This window comes from Setaria viridis, chromosome 8 (assembly GCF_005286985.2).
Source record: "Setaria viridis chromosome 8, Setaria_viridis_v4.0, whole genome shotgun sequence".
Lineage (NCBI taxonomy): Eukaryota > Viridiplantae > Streptophyta > Magnoliopsida > Poales > Poaceae > Setaria > Setaria viridis.
In genome coordinates this window covers 2728959-2752170 of record NC_048270.2, presented here as the reverse complement: position 1 = coordinate 2752170, position 23212 = coordinate 2728959, and the positions used below count along the sequence as shown (strand labels likewise).

Below are 23212 nucleotides of genomic sequence, written 5' to 3'. Positions count from 1 at the left end.
ATGAAGAGTTCAGACTCTTAAACAAAATGTTTCCACTTGTCTCCGCTAGATATGCCTTAGTGGGCTACATGGGCCACTGCAGCTTCCGCAGGAGTTTCACGGGGTTCAGCCCACGGTATCAATGGATCCCCCAAGTACTGCCACCAGATCGATTTTTTTAGTAGTAAGCCCAGATCGATTCTGGATGCATATATTAAAATGGCCCATGTGGCATGCATGATATCATTTAGTTATAGTCAAATTCCCTCCCCCAAAAAATAAAAGAAAAGAAGCTATAGTCAAATGCCCCTGCAGGCTGCAGCTTCACAGGAGTTCCACGGGTCAGGTCTTGCTGCCGTCTAAATAATTCTCTTCTCCTTTTTTGCGAAGTAAATAAATGATATCTTCTCTGGTGAAACCATGTGGCTTGATCTTGTTGTCGATCATGAAGTGAGTTGTGCAAATTAAATTAACAGTCTAGCAGCTGATGGCGTCGATCGGCCCTTACCACAAGCAAAGCCGAAGACCGCCGTTCTGTTATTGTTTCGAGCTCATCCCTGCACAGCTCACTGCCTCAACGATTTTGGCGAGCCGTCCTCCGGAATGCAGCAGCATTCGTGGAGGTCTCCATCTAACTTCCAATCCATGGTAGTGTTCGACCGATTTTGCCAAAGCTCTGCATAGTTACTGTTTTTACCTTTTTTTGGAACTAACCTATTGTGTTAATTTCCTAACAAATTAAACCCATCACACATATGCATGTGTTAATTTCGTTTGACTGGGCTTCCTGTCAGCGTCAGAGACTAGCTCCTGTGTGTCAATCATGGTACTAGTCATTATCAGTGGCGCTGTGACAGTGCTATGCTTGGTCCTGTGGAATGTGCACCTGGCCGGTGAAACTTGTAAGCCGTCGCTTCCTGTTGTTGGTAATTCTCAGTGATCTGTTGCAATCGATTCTTCTTCTTATACATTACCCCCACTTCGACGTCGGAAAACCTCAGAGATCGAATTTGGATGCATGCAGAGTAATGGGCATCACATGAACGCCAGCTTGCATGGAATCTTTTGTGTGTTAATCATAAGGATTATGTCAACTCCTGCTGCTGCATTAGATTAGATAAATGAATAACCCTCCCATGTGTTTGGTGAAGCGTGTAAATTAAGCTGCTCTGCTCTCATCACCTGATCTGCACCTCAGCAACAATTGGGGCCTGTCCATCTCCAGCTAGCCAATACTTTTCATCTACATACTTTTCAGCTCTTCGAGCTTCTTTTTACTGACCGCTGCGTCGACGGCAGAGACGAGCCGTACGTCCTTCTCCGCAAAGCAGCAGCTGTGCGACCTGCGAGCAGGCCTCTCCATCTTTTTCCAGGTTAGTGACCGATTTTCCGGTGCTCAATCTCCATTGAGGCCCAAGTACGTACTACTGCCTCGGGTTAGTAGGAACCTGCATGCTGAAGATTGATGCTTAAGTGTTTGTTCCCTCTCGATTCCATGCATCTTAAATTACATGCATAAAATTTTCAAATCCCAACTGGTGGTGACCTTGTTCTGAATATGCATGTAAATCACCTGTTCGATCTCTACTGTAGTCTACCCGGATGAATGCTCTATCAGAAAGGTTTCATCACTACAGTCGTCTACTGCCGTGTATGCCATGTAACAAATCGTAAGGATAGTTGTACTACAGTCAAGTTAGTTGGGTTTGGGTCATAGCAAGAAAATAGCATCCATATGATAGAATGGGAGACTAACTTAGTTTGTGGTTCGTGTGACACAGCTCCAAGGTTATTTACCGATTATTCACTGTAATTATGTTTTGGTTGGACAGCTTGCCCCAGCTGTCCACAGATTATTAGACCAGATCTGCATATCCTTTTCCATGTTTGCATCCGTAGACCTGTAATTCTACCCTCCGTTCATACGTATTTTGACTACAGAAAAGTAAAAAAAATTACAGACTTTGACCAATAATTAATTAAATTATATGTGCATTCAGTGTGTAAACTTGGCATCAATATATTTGCATTCAAAGTGGTTTTGAGATTATATTGAGTCTTTAGCAATTGACATTATATTGTAAGAGACATCACGGATCAAAATCTACTTTAGAAGATCTTTCCTCTCTCAAAATATGTGTATAATTTCTGAATGGATGGAGTATATCCTTATTACTTAACATTCATCATCCTTATAATTAATTCTCGCTCATGTTTGGAGGATAAAGAGCTATATGTGACTACAAATGGACTGTGAATCTAGTATCCATGATCGCTTGGAGCGCATGCTACTCGATGCAAGGCCAGAACCAATAGACCTGCCACTATCATTTCTAAAAGCAATCACGAATGATTTCTCTGATGATCAGCATATTGGCAAAGGTGGGTTTGCAGTTGTTTACAAGGTACGTGTAACTCTCAAGTCTCATGTGCCCTCAGTCTTAACTCTTAACTAAAGTTGATATAGCAAGATTCATGCTAATGGCGACAAGGCAATGTTGTGACTGCAGGGACAACTTCAGAATGGGACCCTTGTGGCTGTGAAGAAGCTGTCCCAAGGGGTTGAAATGGATGAGGACAAGTTCATCAAAGAGGTTGATTGTCTGATGAGGGTGAAGCATAGAAATATAGTACGATTCCTCGGATACTGCGCTGACACACAAGGGAAATGTTTAAAATACGAGGGGAAGAATGTCATGGCAGAGGAACGTGAAAGGTTGCTCTGCTTTGAGTTTCTGCCAAATAAGAGTCTTGATAAGTATATCAACGGTATGTTTCTTCCCATCTTATTATTTGGAGGGGACGTCCATCACTCGAAGGATATCTATTTCAAAAATTTGGGAATTACTTACGGCTGAATTGTGTTGAACTAGTAAGGACTCTAGGTATGCTAAAAACAATACCTCTATGAAAATACCTTTTTATTCTGGCAGATGCATCTCAGGAGCTTGAATGGAGAACACGCTATCGAATAATTAAGGGAATTTGCGAGGGCTTACATTATCTTCACCAGGAATTTATTCTTCATTTAGATCTCAAACCTGCAAATATATTGTTGAATAAAGACATGGTGCCAAAAATTGCTGACTTTGGTCTCTCAAGGTGCTTTGATGAAAATAAAAGCCAAACTATTACTGCACAAGCGGCTGGAACACTGTAAGCTAGCTAAGAATATCGAAAGAACACTTTTTTGTTGCCGATTATTGATTATTCCATTTGGCTTTGCTCTTAAATTACTCAGTCCACAGCATTTTCCATGCAGGGGATATATGGCACCAGAACTATTACATGATAGACGAATCACGTTCAAGTCAGACATATATAGTCTTGGTATTATAATCTTGGAGATATTAACAGGACAGAGGTATTCTGCCATTGGGGATGTAAGAAGTTTATACAATCACTCAAAGGTAAATGCTTGATGTTAATAGTACTCACTCCGTCCATTGGAGATTAAGATTTTTAAGACAGATTTAATGGGAATGAAAATGACTGTGGTGCCCCTCTATCAAATCACCAAGATCATATATATGCAATATTACGGCTTTTCAATTGATGCTATAAATGGCCGGTGCTAATTAAATTTTTAAACACACAAATATTAAAACTAATTAGTTACTAATGATGAGGGAGGGGGAGGGGTGGCTCATGCAAGTTCTTATATTTATGAACAAATTTTGAATGCTTTTAGAAGTACTTACATTTGTGGATGGAGGAAATAACAGGCTAATTAGCTCTCTCAATATTATTATGTGCACTATATATAACTATAGGCCTTATACGATGTAATTATTTTGTATTGGCTAAACATATACATAGTGTGTGATTGAGATTATAGTTGTAGTTCTCATACAAGTTACTACTGCAGTAGCTTCATTAGTCAACATCATTGTAATAAGGCCTCAACGAAGTAAATGTACCAGTCCTTCCTCCTAGTTTTTCTCAGTTAACAAGAATGTTTTAAGGATCTTTCCTTTTTCTAAGTTTCTCTAATTTTCTTAAAGCTTATGCGGGCTAGAATGACAATTGTTGTTTACATTGATATACATTAAGGACAATAACACTACTGGAAAACCCACCTTTAGTCCCGGTTGGGTAGGGTCATAGATCCCGAAAATCCAACCAGAACTAACTATTCGAGACAAAAGGGGATCCTTCACTTTTTTAATCCCAGTTGGTAAAACTAACCCGGACTAAAGGGGACGCCACGCAGGCACTAGCACGCGCCCCTTTAGTCTAGGGGGTATGTGCATGCGCCCCCTTTAGTGCTTAAGATTTTTTTAATTCTTTTCCATATTAATATTGTATGCAAGTCGTATATATATTTCATGATAGTAATATATATATATATATAATTCTTAGTATATTATACACATCAAACTAGTATTTATACAATTACTATATATATATATATATAATAATTTGCCCTCTTCATTCTTAGGATCCTCCTGTCATGGTGTTACTCGATTCGGCTATTGAATGTCCATCGTAATAAAATTCTCCCACGGGATTTATCACCTCGTCCACCAGAAATCCTATGAGACCTTCTTGGATTACCAAAATCCTATCCTTCTTCGAGAGGTTTTCTTGAATCCGCTACATCTATAATTTGGAAATATGTGAATGTTACATGAACAATTAAATATAAGGAGTTAGAAAATAATTAATTATTAATAGTTTTATTTTACGTACATGTATATTGTCCGACGATATCACCTTGTCATGCACAAAATTGTTCATGTGCTCATAGACACAGTATCCATATAAATTATTGCCTTATTCCTGTCTCAAGTACTTTAGTGGGCAAAAAACAAGTTATGACATATTCGTGTTATAGAATGTACAAAATGTGCAAACTTCATACGTACCAAGACGTTGTATTGAATGTAAGTTTTTCTTTGAATTCACCATAGTGAGTCTTACAGAATCGTTTCCATGTACTGCGGATTAAAATAATGAATGATACAGTGTTAGGTGAAAATTTAGAAAACAAAGTTTTGCATAGAGATAAAGGTCTAGAATTACTACAAGTTTAGCATGTCTTGAATGTCTTTGTACTCCGTTAGTGGTTTCCTCAATGAATCGAACACAATAACGTGACTCTTATCAATCACAATTACTAGGAGAATCCAGTGAAATCTGCGTACATAAATGTTCATGTTAGAACTAACTAACATTAATTAGGTAAGGAAAAGGAAAACAAAAATAGACGGTACCCACACTTACTTAAAGTTGTATGGCAGTAGTATGTATTCCTTGTAATTTTGTTTCCCCAAGAAATTGTATATTGCGTCCAATGTAGGCTTTGGTTGATTCCGTATCTGAACTTCGTTAATGAGCGATGGATCCATGAAGCCAACGTTGAAGTACGATTCTCTGCGGTACCTCTAAATTAGCATCCTACATAAAATGGAAGATAAAGTTAGTAGGGTGACGCACATACACAAAATAATGATCTGAGCCAAAATTTACATCTTGATAAATAGACACTTACAGAACCCAGGTGCTGATGAGAGAGACGTCAAGGGCATCCTGATGGTACACTTCATATATATCCTTGAATTGCATCCACAGGAGTTTCTCACCTTCATTGAAAAATCAATCAGTTTAACGCGAAGAGCGAACATGAGCCTTTCCTTGGCCGACTGCTCCATGTACCATTGATGGAATTCGTACATCTTCGTAGAGAGCTTCTGTACCACTTCAGGCCTTACTAGAGGCTTTCCTACCTCAAAGGACCATTTAGGTACAATCTTTTTTGGAGCTGCCGGTTCAACTTGCCCTAGAACTTCAGCAAGCGACATATCTGTATCTTCCATAAGCATAATGACTTGGATTTGTTGTTCTAAGGGCATTGCTACTATAGTTTGAGCGTCTTTATCTACTTACTCCCCTAACTGGGGGACAGTACGACTGGAAGACGACTCTCCTCATTTTTTCTTCCGATCAAACTTAACTAACGAACGCTCGTAGTTCGATAGTAAAGTCTTCTTTACTTCTTTTTTCATACCAATAAAATTTTTTAATTTCATTGGATCTACTGACTTTGGCTCCATCTCCTTTGTTTTTCTTTTATTCAGCGCATGCTTTAAAGAACTCCCTCACAGTTGCTTGCGATGCCTCCCACAATTTCTCAATAGTCATATCGGCTGGTAGCTTCTGAATGGGTCCAGACTTCTTTATTTTCGTAACAGGTTCTTTCGCCTTTGGCTGCCTTGGCTTGGAAGGCGGTGGTCGCGACTTCTTGACAGGTGCTGCAGGTTCCTTGCTCACACCAGACTTTAGTCCCGGCGACGGTGATCGGGGAGGGTGTTTTGGTCGTTATTGCTCGCACCACCAGTATTCGATGGAGATGGATACGGTGATCGAGCAGGATGCGATGGTCCCGGTGGTGACAACGGTCCTGGAGGTGGATGTGCTGGAGATGACAGTCTTGAGTTCTGAGGAGATGGTGGCTGCGGGGGATCTATGGGGAGCAATGATGCCTCCTTGCCGAGGATGATGATGTAGCATTTTCACCATAGAATGATCCCGTGAAGTGCATCTCCTAGTGTCCTTTCCCCATCACCTCCCATGAGGTCAAGCTCTAGACCTTCATATTGACTATCACAAATCTACTCTAGGCCAACGCTGGAGTAGCCAGGTGTAATCTTCATGCCATGGCTTGTTTGCCCTGGCAGGATTGATAAAGCACTTATGTACGCCACTTATACATATAGGAGAAATAAAGAAGTTATTAAACTCCCGAGGCATGGATAAATCAATTGAGATAATTGCATAAATTATATATATGTGTACCTTAATAGTGATGTTACCAAAAAGTCTATACAGCTCACATGAGGTGTGCTGAGTGATGTCATCCACAAGGTACCGTTGGTTGTCCTGCGCAACCACAGGTAATCTTGGCATGTTCTCATCGGGACCCCTGTGGAAGTACAGCTGCTTCGGCGTTGAGAAGGGCTGACGGCGATGTTGGGATCCAGCAGTGCTCCAGATTGGGTCATCTCAGTAACTCCCAGGGCCACTTGCCGATTAATTTCTTCCTGCATTCTTACTTCTTGTGAATGCACTTTAGCTTCTAACATGTGCCGCCAGTTCAAAAGACTACCCTTACATCCTTTATCATCTCAAATACACACTTTTCATTATAGTGTGCAGATTTTTTACGATGGTCTGGTGCCCCTTTGAAATGCATCCCTTTCTTTCTTACCGGGTGGTTAGCAGGAAGAAATCGATGATAGCCCATATACACGACCTTCCTGCAGTGTTTCAAATACATGCAAGCCATCAACAAACTCCTTGGTCTGTCTGTCCGCATTATACATCCATTGCCGGTCCATCTGTATCGTATTACGTGAGAAATGGACGTAGCTCTTCGTATTAGATAAAGAACTTGATCAATATTGATAATTTAGACCAATCGAGATAATATTTAGTCTTTGCAATAAACATGAGATAAATAAATTATTGGTCAAAGAAAGATAATTATTGTTAAATTAAGTGACATGAAAAATTGTAGCAATGACCAAATTCTATTTCTTACACCTACAATTTATTTACCTTAATTTATTGCAATAACTAAATATTAAAAACATATTTACTCTATTATTTTTCCATATCTAATATTGATCAAGTTCATTACCTAATATGAATCATATATAACAAGCAAGCTATCCATCAAATTCTAGCTCAACAACAACATGTATAAATAAAAATTCTCTCCATTCTCCCTTATTCTAAAAATTCATTTTTCTCTATCTCTAAAGCATAAAACAAAGCATAATAACTATAAATGAAGGGAGGATGAAGTAGCTAACCTTTACAATACTTTGGATGAGTGAAATCCCTACGGAAATGAGGAAAAAAAATTGGGCAGCACCTCCCTAAGGTTGCGTGCTCGCCATGAAGAGGAGGAGGAAGAAACTCTCGGTCTGGTGGAGTGGCTCGGGCTTGGGGAGGAAGAAGCAAGGGGAATTTATAGGCGAGGAGCTTTAGTCCCGGTTGAAAATTTCAACTGGGACAAAAGCCTCCCCTTTTATCCCGGTTGACAATTCCAGCCAGGACAAAAGGGGGGGGGGCTTTTGTCCCGGTTATAATTTCCAACCGGGACAAAAGCTCCCGTCAGTGCCAGAATTTTTAGCCGTTACAACCGGAACTGAGGGGAGGCTTTAGTCCCGGTTGGTCTTTACAACTGGGACTAAAGCTCCTCCCGTCGGTGGCTTTCGGTGGCTCATTTTTAACCTGGAACTAAAGGCTCAACCGGGACAAAAAGGGTTGGATGGAAGTTGAGTTTTCTAGTAGTGTAAGCTTTCATATTCGCAGTGACACAAATAATAGTTGGTTGCAAAGAATTAAACCTTCCTACTATCAGGAAACATGAGAAGTCCCAGGTTGGGGAAAAAAATAAACATGCACTTAGCAAAGGTAGAAGAAAGCATGAAACTGATTATCAATGCACAAATTGTTTTCTGCTACTACAAAAAGTCTATATGCTGGTCTTTCTCCTTAATTTGGCTAGAATATAGAAATATATTCGCATAGCGTTACGTTCAATGTCCATGCTTACTTTCTGAAGAGTTATGTTGGTATCTTGATCTGTGCTGATCTTGTTTGCACGGATAACCTGCCTTATCTGTATCATGCAGTCTCAGTCAGGCACCGATAGGGGGTTAGGAGCTGGCATGAATGGCAGTGTTTTCTGCAGTAGTGAAATGACTAGCACACATGTTTTTCCATTTGATTTCTTCGATTAACTCATGGTGGTTGCAATTTCTTACTAGGTACTTCAAAGTTGGAGTAATATGTTTGACTCATCACAAGAAGATATAGGGTTGGAACATGTAATAAGAGTATGTGCTGAGTTGGGCATAGAGTGCATTGATTATGACCCAGCGAAGAGGCCAACAATACGGGGTATAATTGACAGGCTTGATGAAATGGAACGCACGCACGGTTATATTGAAACTACCACTACTTCATCGGCAATACATGTAAGTATGGCACATAGCAATGCTTCCACACGGAGGAATCGTTTTAGAGCTTTATGTGCAAAGCACTTTTTATAATTTCTTTGTTGTTGGTGGATGAAGTGAAGTTCGTAAATTGTTCTGCTGGAATTTCTGGCATTTATTATATTAGAGCTGATAGTAACTTTAATAATTCCTCACACATGCATGCCACAATTAAAGGCACTAAAATGAATCTATCCATAATTTTTAAGTATTAGAGTAACTACGAGCATGACTTTTACTGTATATTCATCATTTATAGCTAGGGATGAAAACAGATCGGATACGAATGGAGATATGCGGATACAAATACAGATAGTTATTTTCTTCTCGGATCGAATTCGGATACAAATAGTGCCGCGATGTGTCGAATAGTGATTATCATTCTATTCGGATCTTAGAAATTCAACTTTGAATATTCGGATATGAATATGGTACGGATATTGAATGTTCGGATTCGGATACGAATTATCCATTTAAGTGTATGAATCCCTTTGGTCGGACGAACGGACGGCATACCACTTTCATGAATAGCTGTAAAATGTGCGAAAGTCTAAAGGCTAAGGGCAGTGTACTTCTGTATAACACATGGTCGACAAGTGTACAGTTGCACAAAAATGAATCTTGCAGGTGTTGTTTTACTTTGTGTAAATTAAGTTTAGGCCCTTCTGTTTTCTCACCTCAAATTATATAATCCAACTTATAATTTTTTAAGAGGAAACAAATAGATTATAATCCACATGCCAGATTATTATAATCTAAGAAGCTACTCTCACACAGCTTATGTATTACAAGCTCTGAGGTGGAAAACAAACATAGCCTTGGTCTTTCAAAATTTTCTAAATAAAATGGAAAAGTAAAGTTCTAGTTTCAAACAAACATGGTACCTGATATGTCATGTTCATCTACGCTGGTGGGTTGAGTCATGCACCTATAACTCTATTCTACTGCGGCCACATCAATAGGTGCAGTTTAATTTGTGCAAATCAAGTGTAATTTTACGAATTTGCTAAAATGGAATGTAAGCGTTTCAACATGATCGTTGTCAAATGGAATCTCCCGTGACATGCATATGCGTGAGTTACATGGCTATGTTGTTCTCGTTTTGCTGAAAATAGATAGCGGTGCCACTTTTAGTCGATGGAAATCCAATATCAGATCACTCCCGAATCCCGGTCCTATTTGGATAAAGGGGTAATTATTAGCCAGCTAAAAAAATAGCTCTACTCATATCCATTAGGTGATTGAAGTAATAAGCTAATTTGAGCTAAATGGAACTGATAGTCATTGGGTGTGTTTGGTTGCATGCACTACATTACTTAATGTATGTATGGATGATCCTAGATGGTAGCGTTAAACCAATTTGCTTGTACCATATGATTCAGTCTAATTAGTAGAATAATGTATTAAGTGGAGTATTTTCATCCTGGATAGGTTAGTTGAGATAATTCACCCAATCAAACAAAAAAATCATTATTATTTGAAATACAAGGTACCAAAAGTCATTTTGCTGCCGATGACAGGCCTGTGGGATGCAACCGGTGGGAGCTAAATGGAACCCGTGTCCCGCACGCCCCTGGTGTCCTGAACACACCGTGCAGTTGGGGCCGCACTGTTAAAAAAACAAAAAAAAAGTCTTTTTTGCCCTACCACCTACATTTTTTTGCCCTACCCCTGCGGCAGGAGACAGGGGTCCTGCCTCCTCCATTTCTCTCTTATTTCCTTCTCTTAAAATAGACTTTTCACCAAGAATCACCACACATTTCTCTATAGCTTCATACTAGCTATCTCTTCTTAGCTTGATAAATAAGTGATGGTTGCATGCAGACACATTCCATCTGGCCCCCTGAGATTGACAAGCTCCTGGACGTTCACCCGTTGGAGCTCCGGTTCCCCTTCGAGCCAAACAAGCGTATCCAATGCCCTGTGAGCCTGACCAACAAGACAAACCGTTACGCTGGCGTTTGGATTACACCAACCAGCTGCGCAGATACGCGCTTCGACCTTTGTTTCCCAGATTCATGGGATCACGACTCTGAGGAAGATGACGAGTCGCAAGAGGAGGATGACGACTCGGATGAGTGGGAAGAGGTTGAGTATCTTGACGAGGAGGAAAAATCTGAGGTGGGCGAGTCTCCGGAGGGGGGGCAGTCTCCAAAGGACCCGTGCTCATACTTTTTCCAGATCTTGGAGCCACATTCCACTTTGGTCGTGGCTATGACAATGAAGGAGCAAGATGAACCTCCGCTGCCGCCACAGGACATGGGCAAGTTTGAGGTGGTGATGATCATCATGTGGTCGGAGCAGGACCTTAAAGATTTAGAATCGTCCATTCGAAACAAGATGAATATGGACAACGATTTATTGAAGCAAGTCGAGGAGTTGGGTGGCAAGGTGCATCCGGCGGCAATGCTAACGGCGGCTGTCATATGTGACCCAGCAAGCTGCCAGGCAACCATGACCAAGCAGGTGAGTTAGCTTGACATCATCAATCGAGCTACAAAAAAGCAGTATCATAACTAAAGGCCCATTATATATCAGATCATGTCAACAGGGGAGTTCGGGGAGCCCTTACTCGTAGATGTGCACCCCACAAATTCATGGTTAGTACGCAGATGGTTCGTTCCTTTCCATTCAAGTTCTAGCTATATACTTGTATTTCATCTTTAATTAATTGAAAAACATGACAGGATTTTGGCTGTACATCTAGATTATGTTTGTATTTGGAACTACCAGACACAGGTATATATCAGTACTGCTATATCGCTAGCTAGCATATGTCTGTCGACACAACACATTGATTAAACTGATTAAACTCAACTAGTGTTAGTGATCTTTTCATTTTTCAACAGGAAAGAGTGATGGAGTTGCAGGTCATCAAGAATGACACATGTATAATTTCTGCCATAAAATTTATCTCTCGAAAACAATGGTTCGCGGCCGGGGATGATCGCGGATACATCCATGTTTATGATTACACTACAAAGGACATGGTCATTAAACTCAGAGCTCACCGTGGTAACGATGTTAGTTGGTTGGCTGTTCATGCAACATACCCCTTTTTGCTGTCATCGTCTGGGGGAAACCAATCCTCGATCAGGCTTTGGAACTGGGATGAGGATTGGGTCTGCACTCGAACATTCGACGGACACACAAGGGGCGTGCAGCGTATCATGTTTAACCCAAGGAACATCAACTCTTTTGCTAGTGTTTCTGACGACGACACAATAAAGGTTTGTTCTGCCTCTTTTCCATCCCAAACCGTGCAAGCACGCGCCTGTGGCAGTTAGCGATGAATCAATTGACCAAATGATGGTGTGTTTGTGTTTCAAGAACATCATCTAATGGAGTATCATGAGGCTATCCCGTGAATTTTGGTGGGATGAACTGATTTCTTAAATTTTAATCCGATCATATGCTTGTGAGGGATAAAGTAGTGATGGATGAACATATCCCGTTCCCCAAACCTGAAATTAAATGTGCTAATGGTCGAAACTTTTAGTCTCGGCTTCGGGGTACCGGTTCTAATACCGAAACTAAAGGGGTTTTGGAACCTATACTAAAACCACATTTTCCAGTAGTGCCTAACAAAAATGTAAGTAGTGAGAAGGTGGATAGATCGATCTCCTATTTCTCAAACCAAAACCCCAACCAATCTCATTATCTGAAAAAAAAAGAACACCCCAACCAATCATGTAGCGTATTTAATTTGGTTACGATATTTGTTTTCTGTACATGAAATTTCAGGTCTGGGACATTCATTCATCCGATCCTGAAACCACTTTGGCATCGTTGGATGCGTACAGCGTCGATTTTGTTTTCACTGATAGTCATCGGCCTCTCCAGCTGGTTACTTGTGACAAGCAGGCCGGGTGTGCATGTGTACGTATGGCATCCATCTCATCATGCGCAAACACACGTGGCAGTAACTATTCAAAATGCTATTCCTTCTTCTGATTTCCTTGTTCAATCAGATATGGGATGTGCAGACAAGGAAACGTGTTCACAGGCTTGCCATGCGTGGCATGAGCATGGATCTCGTTGCTTCTCACCCAAAGCTTCCATTGTTGGTGACCACGTGGAAAAGGACTCTTTGCTTATGGGACGCCAATACCTACAGGTAAGTAATATGCATGCTTCTGCTAATTTTTACGCACACTGTAGGAGCATCGCAGTGCAGTGCACACCATTGCTTAATTTTATATGCATAGATAACTGCAAGGTAATAAGAATGAACACTAAGTGATCCATTGATGAGCTGGAATGTACTAGGATATAATCTGAACATGCCGTTCGCGGGGCCGGGGTAGCGAGGTAGCCGTGGTCGTTTCTGCAGATATAGTAGTAGCTGTTGTCGGGGTAGGCAACATGGTGAGGTAGCCTCCTAGGGAGCCATGGGCACAAGAACAAATGTGTGACAAAAAGAAATGGAAAAGATGGCAGTGCGTTTATAGCAGCGCATGACCTTTTGTGCGCACGGAAGACACTCTCTTCTCAATATTTTCATTAGAAGTAATAATAAATAAATGACTCAACAAAATAAAATTTTGAAAATGATGTAGTTACATGTGATGTATTTAGATGCTGTCAAAAGAAGGTATAATTATTAACACTGTGATATTATATACGTACAGGCTTGAGAAAATGGTTCGCCTAGCAAGCAGTCCGATTCAAGGTTTGGAATTCCTGGACACAAACTTACCAAGGTAACAGTTTTTTCATACAACCTTGCACTTTAATTACTTACTCCTACATGCTAATTAAGTGTGGAAATTTAATTTTGGCATAAATATATGCATATCTTGTTATAGAACGACTACACTAAAAGATGTGTTACAGGATTCGTGTTTTACGTTAGCAAGCATATTGCACAAGTGGGGAACTGTTGAGTCATTGTTAAAATAGATAACCACTAAAAGAGTTCCAATATTTCCCAACAGAGTCCTTAGCATTTTTCTCGTGCGTTTTTAGATATAATTTTTTATCTTTTCCAAAAGTTTTCACTGATTTCCAACAGTGTAATTGCTACAAAATATACTTACCAACAGTTATGTTAGATAACTAATATAAGACCACAAACTGTCAGCCATTTCAAACAAAAACTTTTGTGGAAGATTGTCACTGTCGTAAATTAACTCAATTGTACTCCATTCATTGATTTCCACTTGCTCAGCTGTATTGTTATAATTCTTCTCACTAATTGATGGTTGTGACCTTGAAACATCTAATTACACAGGCTTCTGGTCGGATTTGAAAACAATGATATAGCAATCTTGGAAACAAATCTGCCTGCAACAACGACGGACACGGATGAATCTGTGGTGGGACCATGGGAGCAAGGCTGTTCCGAGCACATCTTCATTAGTGCTTCTAAGTCGTATGTCATATGCAACGTATTTCTCATTCTAAATATACTTTCATTCTTTTTAACAGATTGAGAATTATGGAGGTCAACATAGAATAGCAGATACTGGATTCATAAATCCTCAGTGCGTGGATGGTGTGCTATTGGTGTTCAATAGCAAGGTAAAATGAAATACCCAAAAACTGAAACTCTTCCATCCTAAAATATAGCTAGTTTTAGATTTATCCTACGTCAAACATTTTTATCTTTAATCAACAATGTCTCTACAAATAATTTATTTCGGATAGAAAAAGTTGCATGTTATGATATTTAGTTTCACAAGGAATCTACTAACACCATTTTTACGTGTCAGTCTATATGATTTATGTGCTATTCATAGTAAAAAGGTTTTGACTTAGAACAACTCTAAAACTAGCTTATTCTGGGATGAAGAGATTAATTAAGTAATAAGTACGAACACAAGGTGGAACCTATCACATCATGTTACAATTTGGTCCTGACGCACTAAAATTACGTGTGTCTGTATGGGAACTTATAGAGTGCGGAGTTATATCATCACTAGATTACAAATTTTTAGAGCACGGAGTAATACCAAGAAGACACCACTGAGTCAATGGCAGGCAGGCCGAGTGAAGGATATATTGGTTTTCAATGCGCCACTCATGCTATACGAACTACCTTGACTTATATTGGACTTTGGATTATAAATTTTGTTGTAATACCCCGGCCTAATATACCATAGAAGTGGTTGTTATTGTCCATGTGATCCTGTTGTGGTTATAGCTAGTGAGTTTAATGCCACTTAGAAGTTTATGGGGTTGAGGGCTAGTTTTTATTCCAAGCGTACCACCTCTGGGTTAACCTTTTTAAAGTGGAAACGAAAGTTTAAAAGTGATGCTATATACGTATGCGGGCCCGTTCTACGTAAGGATTTAGGTTGTAAGCAGTTTTGGATGCAGGGTGTTATATTTGTATTTTGAAGTTGAACACAATTCAGAAGAGAAGTGATACCATAAAAAGGAATAGCTTATTCATAGTTCATTCAGAATGGTTTGAGGTTATTTTCTGAAACATGTGATTCCATGGCACCGGATCATTCCTTAGGCTAGCACATCTAAAGTGTCTGCTTGCATATGGCCTAAAATAAGGTCAATGCTCTTGGTACGCCAAGTTATTGCCCACATTTTGTTTTGCAAAAGTAGGGATAGAATTAGGTGAAGGTGTTTGCATTTATAACAAGATGGCTACACGCTGCAAGTAGAGTCCACAAACCCTGTTTCAACCATTTATGTGACTTATACTTTAAGAGTTTCAGTTGTGCCCATCAATGAATTTGGTCAAGTTCAAGGTTATTGCACTTGACATGCAATGCATATCATGCCGAGCAAGCTTGGTTCATATGGAGTTTGCCCGAGTCGGGTTTCGTTCATATCATTCTCTGCTTCTCTTTGACCCATTTAATTCTCCAGTATGATGTGACTCCAATGAAATGCGCTGAGAGCACCTCAGAGACACCTATTTCGTATCCCAGTATAGGAGATTTTAATTCATCAATTATGGTAACTATCTATCACCATCAATTCTCCAAAGCATGCCTCTATAATTCTTGCCAGCGAGTTTGACAAATGGATGAACACCTACAGGTAAATAAAGAAGTTCAGGAGGTTTTAAGACACACATTAAGCAAGGCCCAACTGACTGAGAATACCATTTTCAATCAGATCGTTACGGACACTAGCTGCACAGATCCATTTAATGGTAAAGTTTGCTCAGCTAAATTGATAAACTACTCCCTCCAATAATAAATAAGCAACATTTTGGAACTGTCTGAAATCAGCTATTCCAAATATTGGCCACTACTTTTTACTATAATTTATCTACACAATATAGCAAATTAATGTACGCTTGTATAAAAGAGTGGATACAAACGGTCCTTCAACTTGTCATGGAGTGACATCTAGGTTCATGAACTTTAAAAATGCATATTTAGATCCATAAAATTGTTAAGATGTGTCACCTAGATTCAAAGTTCTAAAATACCACTATGATTTAATTTTGACTTTTCATGTGAGATCTCTACACTGACATGCTATGTCACCAAGCGTAGGGTATTTTGGGAACTTTGGACTAGATGGCACATTTGATAAGTTTAATGATATGAATATGCATTTTCAAATATCATGAGCGTAGATGAAACTTCATGACAAGTTTAAGGATTGCCCGTGCATTTCATTCCTTTCTTGACAACTCTACCCGTACCGCTTTCAAATGTTCAATTAACTTAATTAAGAAAGCACAATGCTACCTATATGTGATGGAGTGAGTATTCTTTTATAATCTGACAGTTGGATGTTGGCTATTTGTAGGTCTCTATGTGGGAGAATATGGTTCCCATGGACATGAAGTTGTAAAACTCAGTCGGAAGTTCGGTAAGTGGAACATAACTGATGAGGAGTCTTTTGAGTACGTCGAAGCAATAAAATTGACTGGTGACGTCAATGTCCCTGCTGGCAAGGTTTGCTGCTGACTTTTTTTTTTACATTTTGATAAATGAGTATCCACGTGTTTCCCACCCACCAATCAAAGTTTTTCACAGACAACATTCCGTGCTAAGATTGGGAAGGGCAATCGTCTTGAGAATCATGGCACATACCCAGAGGAATTTGGTGTGGTAATATTTTCAACCTGTAGACTTATCATGTGATGATTCATTCCATTCCTAAAATGGATGCCGCATGGTTTAGTTACATTTTAGTTACATTTACATGTTTTGTTCCGAGCGCATCTTTGTGCTTCCGAGCTGTGTGTTATATATGCAACTTTATCATTCTAAACGTATTTTTGTTCTTTCTTTTTTTAAAGATTGAGAGTTATAAAGGTCAGGGTAGAATAGCAGATACAGGATTCATAAATCCCCAATGGGTGGATGGTGAGCTATTGGTGTTCAATGGCAAGGTAAAATGAAATTCCCAACAATGTTTCTTTTGTCTGCAACTCTAATGTTTCTGAAACTCCCCCTGTCTCGAATTAGTTTACATTCTAGCTTTATCCTAAATCAAATATTTCTATTTTTGATCAACAATTTCTAGAAATTCATATAGTTTAACATAATAAGATTTATCTTAAAGATTCACCATGAAAAAATACTTTCATAATAATATATAATTTGTATGTTGTTCAACAATAAGATTTTCAGGAATTTATGGTTAAAGATAGAAATGTTTGACTTACGATAAAGTTAGAATGATAACAAATTTAAATAAGAGCAAGTGAAGTACAGACATAATCTTAAACCTGTCATGTCATAACTTATGTTATGAACTGCTAGACTTATATTGGACTCTGGATCATAATTTTCTTTTATTACACTCAATGAAGTTAAACACAATTCATAAGAAACACTGGTTCATTCAACACGATTTATCTCCTGAAGTTATTTTCTGAAACAAATGTAACTATGGCACCTGATCTTTTATTAGGATAGCACATCTGAAGTGGATGCATGGCCTAAATAGTCAATGCTCCTAATACCCATCTCTTCAGACGTGGCCATCAATGAATTTCATTAGTTCAACATTTGTTGCTATTGACATGCAATGTATATTTTGCAGAGTAAGGTTGGTTTCGTGTGGAATTTTCCCAAGCCGGTTTTCATCATTCTCTACTTCTCTTTGACCCATTTAATTTGCCATAGTGATGAGACTCTGTCAAAGTGTGTTGATAATTTCTCAGAGAACACCTCTGAGGGTAGTCCAAACCCATAGAGTCTATGGGTGGTGTCTAGAGGAGAGAGTAATAAATGTATGTATAGACAGTACCTCCTCAATGCACAATATATCTATAGTTGTTTCTATAGAGAAGGAAAACCAATTACTTTACATGTTCATCAAATAGGATACGATTAGTGGTGGCAAAGTCGTGCAACATGTAAATTAGCTGAACAAATTGAGACAAGCCGCGTAACAACAGAGACTCAACATGTTGAGGATAAGAGCATAATTCAGTCTACACAACTCCGGCGAGTTGTAAAATCAAGCTTGCAGAATAACTCCATATCTATTTGATTAGCAAATCAATCACTGCATAGACTGCAAAGCATCTCACCTACTATTTACAGTTCTGTTTCTGTCAGAACAATATAACAGGAGATAGTTCTTTTCAAGAAAAGAATTGAAAAATTATGGTTTCTCAGTAAGAGCTTGTGATTACAAGTTTTGATCTGACTCTATGTTTCTGAATTGTGAGCATGTTGGCAAAGGTAGTAGTACATTGCAAAATAGAGAAGGCCCCATGATTAATACTGAATCGATCCATGGATGAATACTGAACCAATGTTCTCCATCGATGAATAAATAAGTCGATGTTTTATACATTTTGTTGCCGATCATATATCTTACCGTTCTTGAATCATGATTCGCCATGGATTGGGAAAACCATGCATTGGTCCTTACCATTGATGCCGATATGGCATTTTTTTTTACTATGTTCTTTTGCATTTGTCCTAGATTCGCGTGATGAAGCTCTTGCTGCGAATGATTTGCATCGTGTTCTTTTGGATGAAGACCGGGAGACCGGCGCTGTTCTTCCTGCTTAGAGGCCAGATGGGCCTCTGTTCTTTCTCTTGCTGTGTGCGATGATGGCCAAACAGATTAGCAGAATCCTTCGGTACGGCTACACCACATGCAGGAAAGGACAAAGAAGCTAAAGTCACCACATGTGTTCAAATCCGAACTTAAATAAAACCATAGAGCTTGAATCAAGTATCAAAATTAATTTTTGATTGCACCATTACGTTTCTTACGAATTTAACCTTCCAAACAAGACCACGCTTAATTAACTATGTTTGAACGATATTTGTTGCAGAACATTTTTCATACATGACGAACAAACGATTATTTTCTGCGAACAAATAATTAAACAAGATGAACAAAATAATAATACAGTGTGAACAATAAATCAATTAATTATGTCGGATAAACAATTGAAGTTGAACATAGCGAACAAATAAGACCTTCCCTGAGTAATATAGTTTACGAGTCGATCAAATCATTAAGCACTGCAAACAAATTATTAAACATTGTTGGGCCGGTAGCAGGCCAAAAAGGATTTAATGGGCAAAGTTTGATTTCAAGTGATTGAATAAGGCATATGTGGTTTTGTTTCGAGCTTCACTGGCTCATTTTCTCTACTCGTTGCTTGACAGGATAATATGTTTGTTTCTTTTCACTTTTTCGTAGTATTAAGAGCAACTTCAGCTATTGTTCCTCTTAGTTTCTTGGGCTCCGAGTTTTACCCTCAACTCCAGCACCATCTCCAGTTTCGGCAGACTTGTACCAATTTTGGTCGTCAATAAAAGAGTTCTTTGGTCGGATTTCCTTAAGATTAGATGAGCATCGATCATTAGGGGTGGAAAACATACACAAACTATTTATTTCTTGACGTGGAAAGCTTTTAGATACATCGATAAAACACGTATTATGTTCAAAGTTGTGTATACCTCTACCCTACTTATTGCATATTATCATATTTTTTAATCTAAAGGTTAAATCCGAAAGAACTTGCATTTGTAGAAAATGGTTACCATCACTATAAAAAATGATTTGTAGGGGCGCCTCTTTTTTTATAAGGGCGGATAAAATTGCCCCCCGCACCTACAAACGAGGGTGGTACTGTAGCATGTGGCCCAATCCTGGAGAACAATTTGCAGGGATAGGTGATGACGTCACCCGCCCCTGCAAATGGGGGCAATTTCCAGGGACGGGTGATGGCATCACCCGTCCTAGGAAATGATCTTTCCAGGGGCAGGTGACGGCATTACCCGCCCCTGGTAATAGCCACATTTGCAAGGTAGGGGCGGGCTACGGGACGATCCGCCCCTGGAAATGGGCAACAAAACAGCCAGCTGGGTTTCTTCCTCCTCCTGACAGCACAGTCACTGTTCGGGGGAGGTGCTGCCCAAAAATCGAAAAAAGCAAAAAAGGTGGGGGAAGGTTTTCAACTTTGTTTCCTTGGAGTCGGAAATTATAGGAGGTAAGTTGATGCTATTTCCTTATATTTTTGAAACTTATTGCATAGGTTTTAGACTCAAATGGAGTTCCATATACCTCTAGATAGATCTAGATCTCCAAGGTGTGCATTAGCTAGTCGGAGCTCCATTTACCTTAAACTTTTGGACGAAGTTGGGTTATTTAGGTAGGAGAATTGTAGCGAAACCATCCAGATTAACCTGGCTAAAGTGTACTTAAGTCACCTAACACGCGAACATACACTTTAATCAAGCTAACTCGGCAGTCCGTCGGGTTTCACCCCATAAACCACTTAACTCGGATCGATCACAAAGCGGGCTCACACGAAGGTGAGTGTTATCCCTAGAAATTACAACAATCCATCCAGATTAAGATAGTGCAACAATTTATTACATCAAAGTTCAAAATTCAACCAAGTTTGCAAAGTTTTCAACAGCGGAAGCTAAAAAAATGCAAGCGGAAGCTAAACGTTGGTACGACATATCACAGCGAAGCCAACCATGATATCAATAACCATTATCCTCGCCGTCCGAGGAGGGATTCCACTCAACCGACCAGCCCGGAGGGAGCTGAGTAGGCCAAGTAAGACTAGCAGCCACTTCATTGAAAATAGTAACACCTGAAAAGTGAGCCACAAGCAAGGCTGAGCAACTAATACTCAGCAAGACTTATCCGTCGGGTGGTAACTACTCCAACTTCTAAACATGCAAGGCTTTTTGGCTGAGGGGTTTGTTTTGCCAAAAGCATTTAAATAGGTCCTTACTTTCAAGTTTTAGTAGCAGATTCTAGTAGATTATTTATCCTAGGTAAGCAACATGTTCTAAGCAAGCAAGTTGAGCAAACTTTTTATTCCAAGCATAATCATCATTAAATAATCATTCTCTGTTCCACTTGTTACTTGGTGCGGAATAGTGATCAAGCAGTCTCAAATTGTGAGAGGCAGACGATTCAAATCGAGTTTCTTAACCTTGCAAGGTGAACCTAATCCCACGACATTGCGTACCACAACAGGTCCACACATGTCAGTTGTCCCGATCAATTCCCAAGCATGTGGCCAGGGCCCACTTTCCTTGGATACAAGGCCCCACGGTTCCGGAATGTCGTCGTACGGTGACTGCACTTGTACCCACATGGTGCACCAGGGGAAACTCCATTCCAGAGAGAGCGGGGAGTATGTCTACGTCCCGGTTCAATCAGGTACTAGGCTTCCCTATCTCATACTAGGTATGAGATTAGTACTTTCAAACACTTGACCACGAACGCCGACACATTTTGACTTAGCACATTTATCACTAGACAGACGGGCCAATCCACCAATCCAGAACATATAGCCCAACCCTGTCCATCATCCTTATGGTTGCAGAAAGAGCAGGCAAGCAACTCCTATAACTCGCGAGTGATAGGAAATCACTCAACTGTTACCGAATCCTATTTAGCATTGCATCTACTCGTCCTAACATACTAGTATTCAGCACATAGGTACCTAGAGTCATGCAACTAGGGTTTCAAGCAACTCCTATAAACTTAAATGCACAAACATAAGCAACACGTAGTGCATAAGTTTAGAAAGTGAGGACATGCTCCGGGGCTTGCCTTCGATCTCAGAGGGAGTTAGTGAGTCTTCAGGAGCTTGGTCTTGTGCAGGTTCAGCCTCCAAGTGATGTAGTTCCACCGGGGGCCCTTCTTCCTGAGTGGCGTGAAGCTCGTATGTCCCTTTGGCGAGATTGACCTCTACACGTGATGCATATGCAACAGTTCAACATTTTGATCCTTTACTAGGTCTGAAAGGCATTTCATATGTCATGGTAAAGTGAACTTCATTTCGAGACCGACTACACTTAGACTGACACTTACAGCACTTTCGTCACAGTTGCACTATTTTCCGATTTAAGCACTTAGCTCGATCTTGATGGTTATTGTGTTCATACATAGGTGACAAGCTTAGAGCCTGATTGGTTTGCTGCCAAAGTTTTGGCAAGCAAATCTTTTGGCCACTACTTGGTTTGCTACCTGATGACGCTCGTTATTTACATATTTTTAGTACCATTTAAGTGGTGTTTTCAACATATTCTTATACTAACCTGCCAGTTGGCACTTGAAATAACCCCATTTTCGCATATGCATTGTATTTTGGAGGACATTCTGTTTTCGCAAGAAATTGGACTATATTGGAGCATAATTGGACAAGACCCTTGACAAGCAACAACACAGAGGAAGATGAAGGCCAACAGGTCCAAAAACGGCCTCGGCCAATCGGCCTATGGAGCCTAGGCTGATCAGCCTAGGGTCCTTAGGGCCCTGATCATGCTCATTTCTGGCAAGCACTCCTCCAAGATTACTTAGGACTAAGTTTATGAAGATATGGCAAAATGACTTTGGGATCAAAGAGGATCAAGTGGAGATTTGAAAAGTTATCAAAGATCAATCTCATCCCAAAGCTATCGACGTGCTAGGCCCACATGCAAGTGAAAATAAGGCTCCAGAACATCAGAGAAGACTTGGTGACAAAGTTGGGCATGAGGGGATAAAAGGAAGGGCCCAACCGATCGGCCTAGGCCTTTCCCTCGCCCGTTCAGCTTTCCTTTTTTACCACGCGCTCTCCAGACTATAAATATGCCCAATTTTTATCGGCACACAAGATCCATCCATTAGAACTCGACGAAACCAAGGGGACACACCAAAGGGAGTTGAGGGTGCTGCAAGTCTTTGAAGTTGTCTAGGAGATGGCTTAGGCCAGACCTAGCCGCCATGGCCTCCTTGCGTGGTTGTGCTATGGTGGAGTTTAGGAGAAGGAGTAGATCATTGATATGTACTCGGAGGTGATGATCTAAATA

General features: G+C 40.0%; 1 protein-coding gene across 2 annotated transcripts; it reads left to right on the top strand.

The window, feature by feature from the left end:
- Nucleotides 1-1013: 1013 nt before the first annotated feature.
- On the top strand, nt 1014-18617 carry LOC117866924 (uncharacterized). 2 transcript variants are annotated; one of them, XM_034751222.2, is made up of 21 exons: nt 1014-1352; nt 2201-2384; nt 2490-2748; nt 2913-3135; nt 3242-3389; nt 8760-8969; nt 10815-11456; nt 11529-11590; nt 11678-11729; nt 11840-12220; nt 12735-12869; nt 12962-13107; nt 13622-13693; nt 14224-14308; nt 14421-14513; nt 15822-15911; nt 15996-16110; nt 16719-16867; nt 16949-17023; nt 17215-17307; nt 17964-18617. In XM_034751222.2, the coding sequence occupies exons 2-21, from the start codon at nt 2226-2228 to the stop codon at nt 18114-18116; spliced, it is 3342 nt and encodes a 1113-aa protein (XP_034607113.1). In that variant the 5' UTR covers nt 1014-1352; nt 2201-2225; the 3' UTR covers nt 18117-18617. The 2 variants fall into 2 exon arrangements, with proteins under 2 accessions (XP_034607113.1, XP_034607112.1); XM_034751221.2 differs by having other exon boundaries at nt 1015-1352; nt 2208-2384; nt 17964-18616.
- Nucleotides 18618-23212: the final 4595 nt, after the last annotated feature.

Bases quoted from the DNA above. Each gene is read 5' to 3' on its own strand.
- LOC117866924 (XM_034751222.2), top strand. From the start codon at position 2,226: ATGGACTGTGAATCTAGTATCCATGATCGCTTGGAGCGCATGCTACTC. The intron at 3,390-8,759 runs GTAAATGCTTGA...ATTTCTTACTAG, and splicing joins GTTTATACAATCACTCAAAG to GTACTTCAAAGTTGGAGTAA. The intron at 17,308-17,963 runs GTAAAATGAAAT...TATATTTTGCAG, and splicing joins TATTGGTGTTCAATGGCAAG to AGTAAGGTTGGTTTCGTGTG.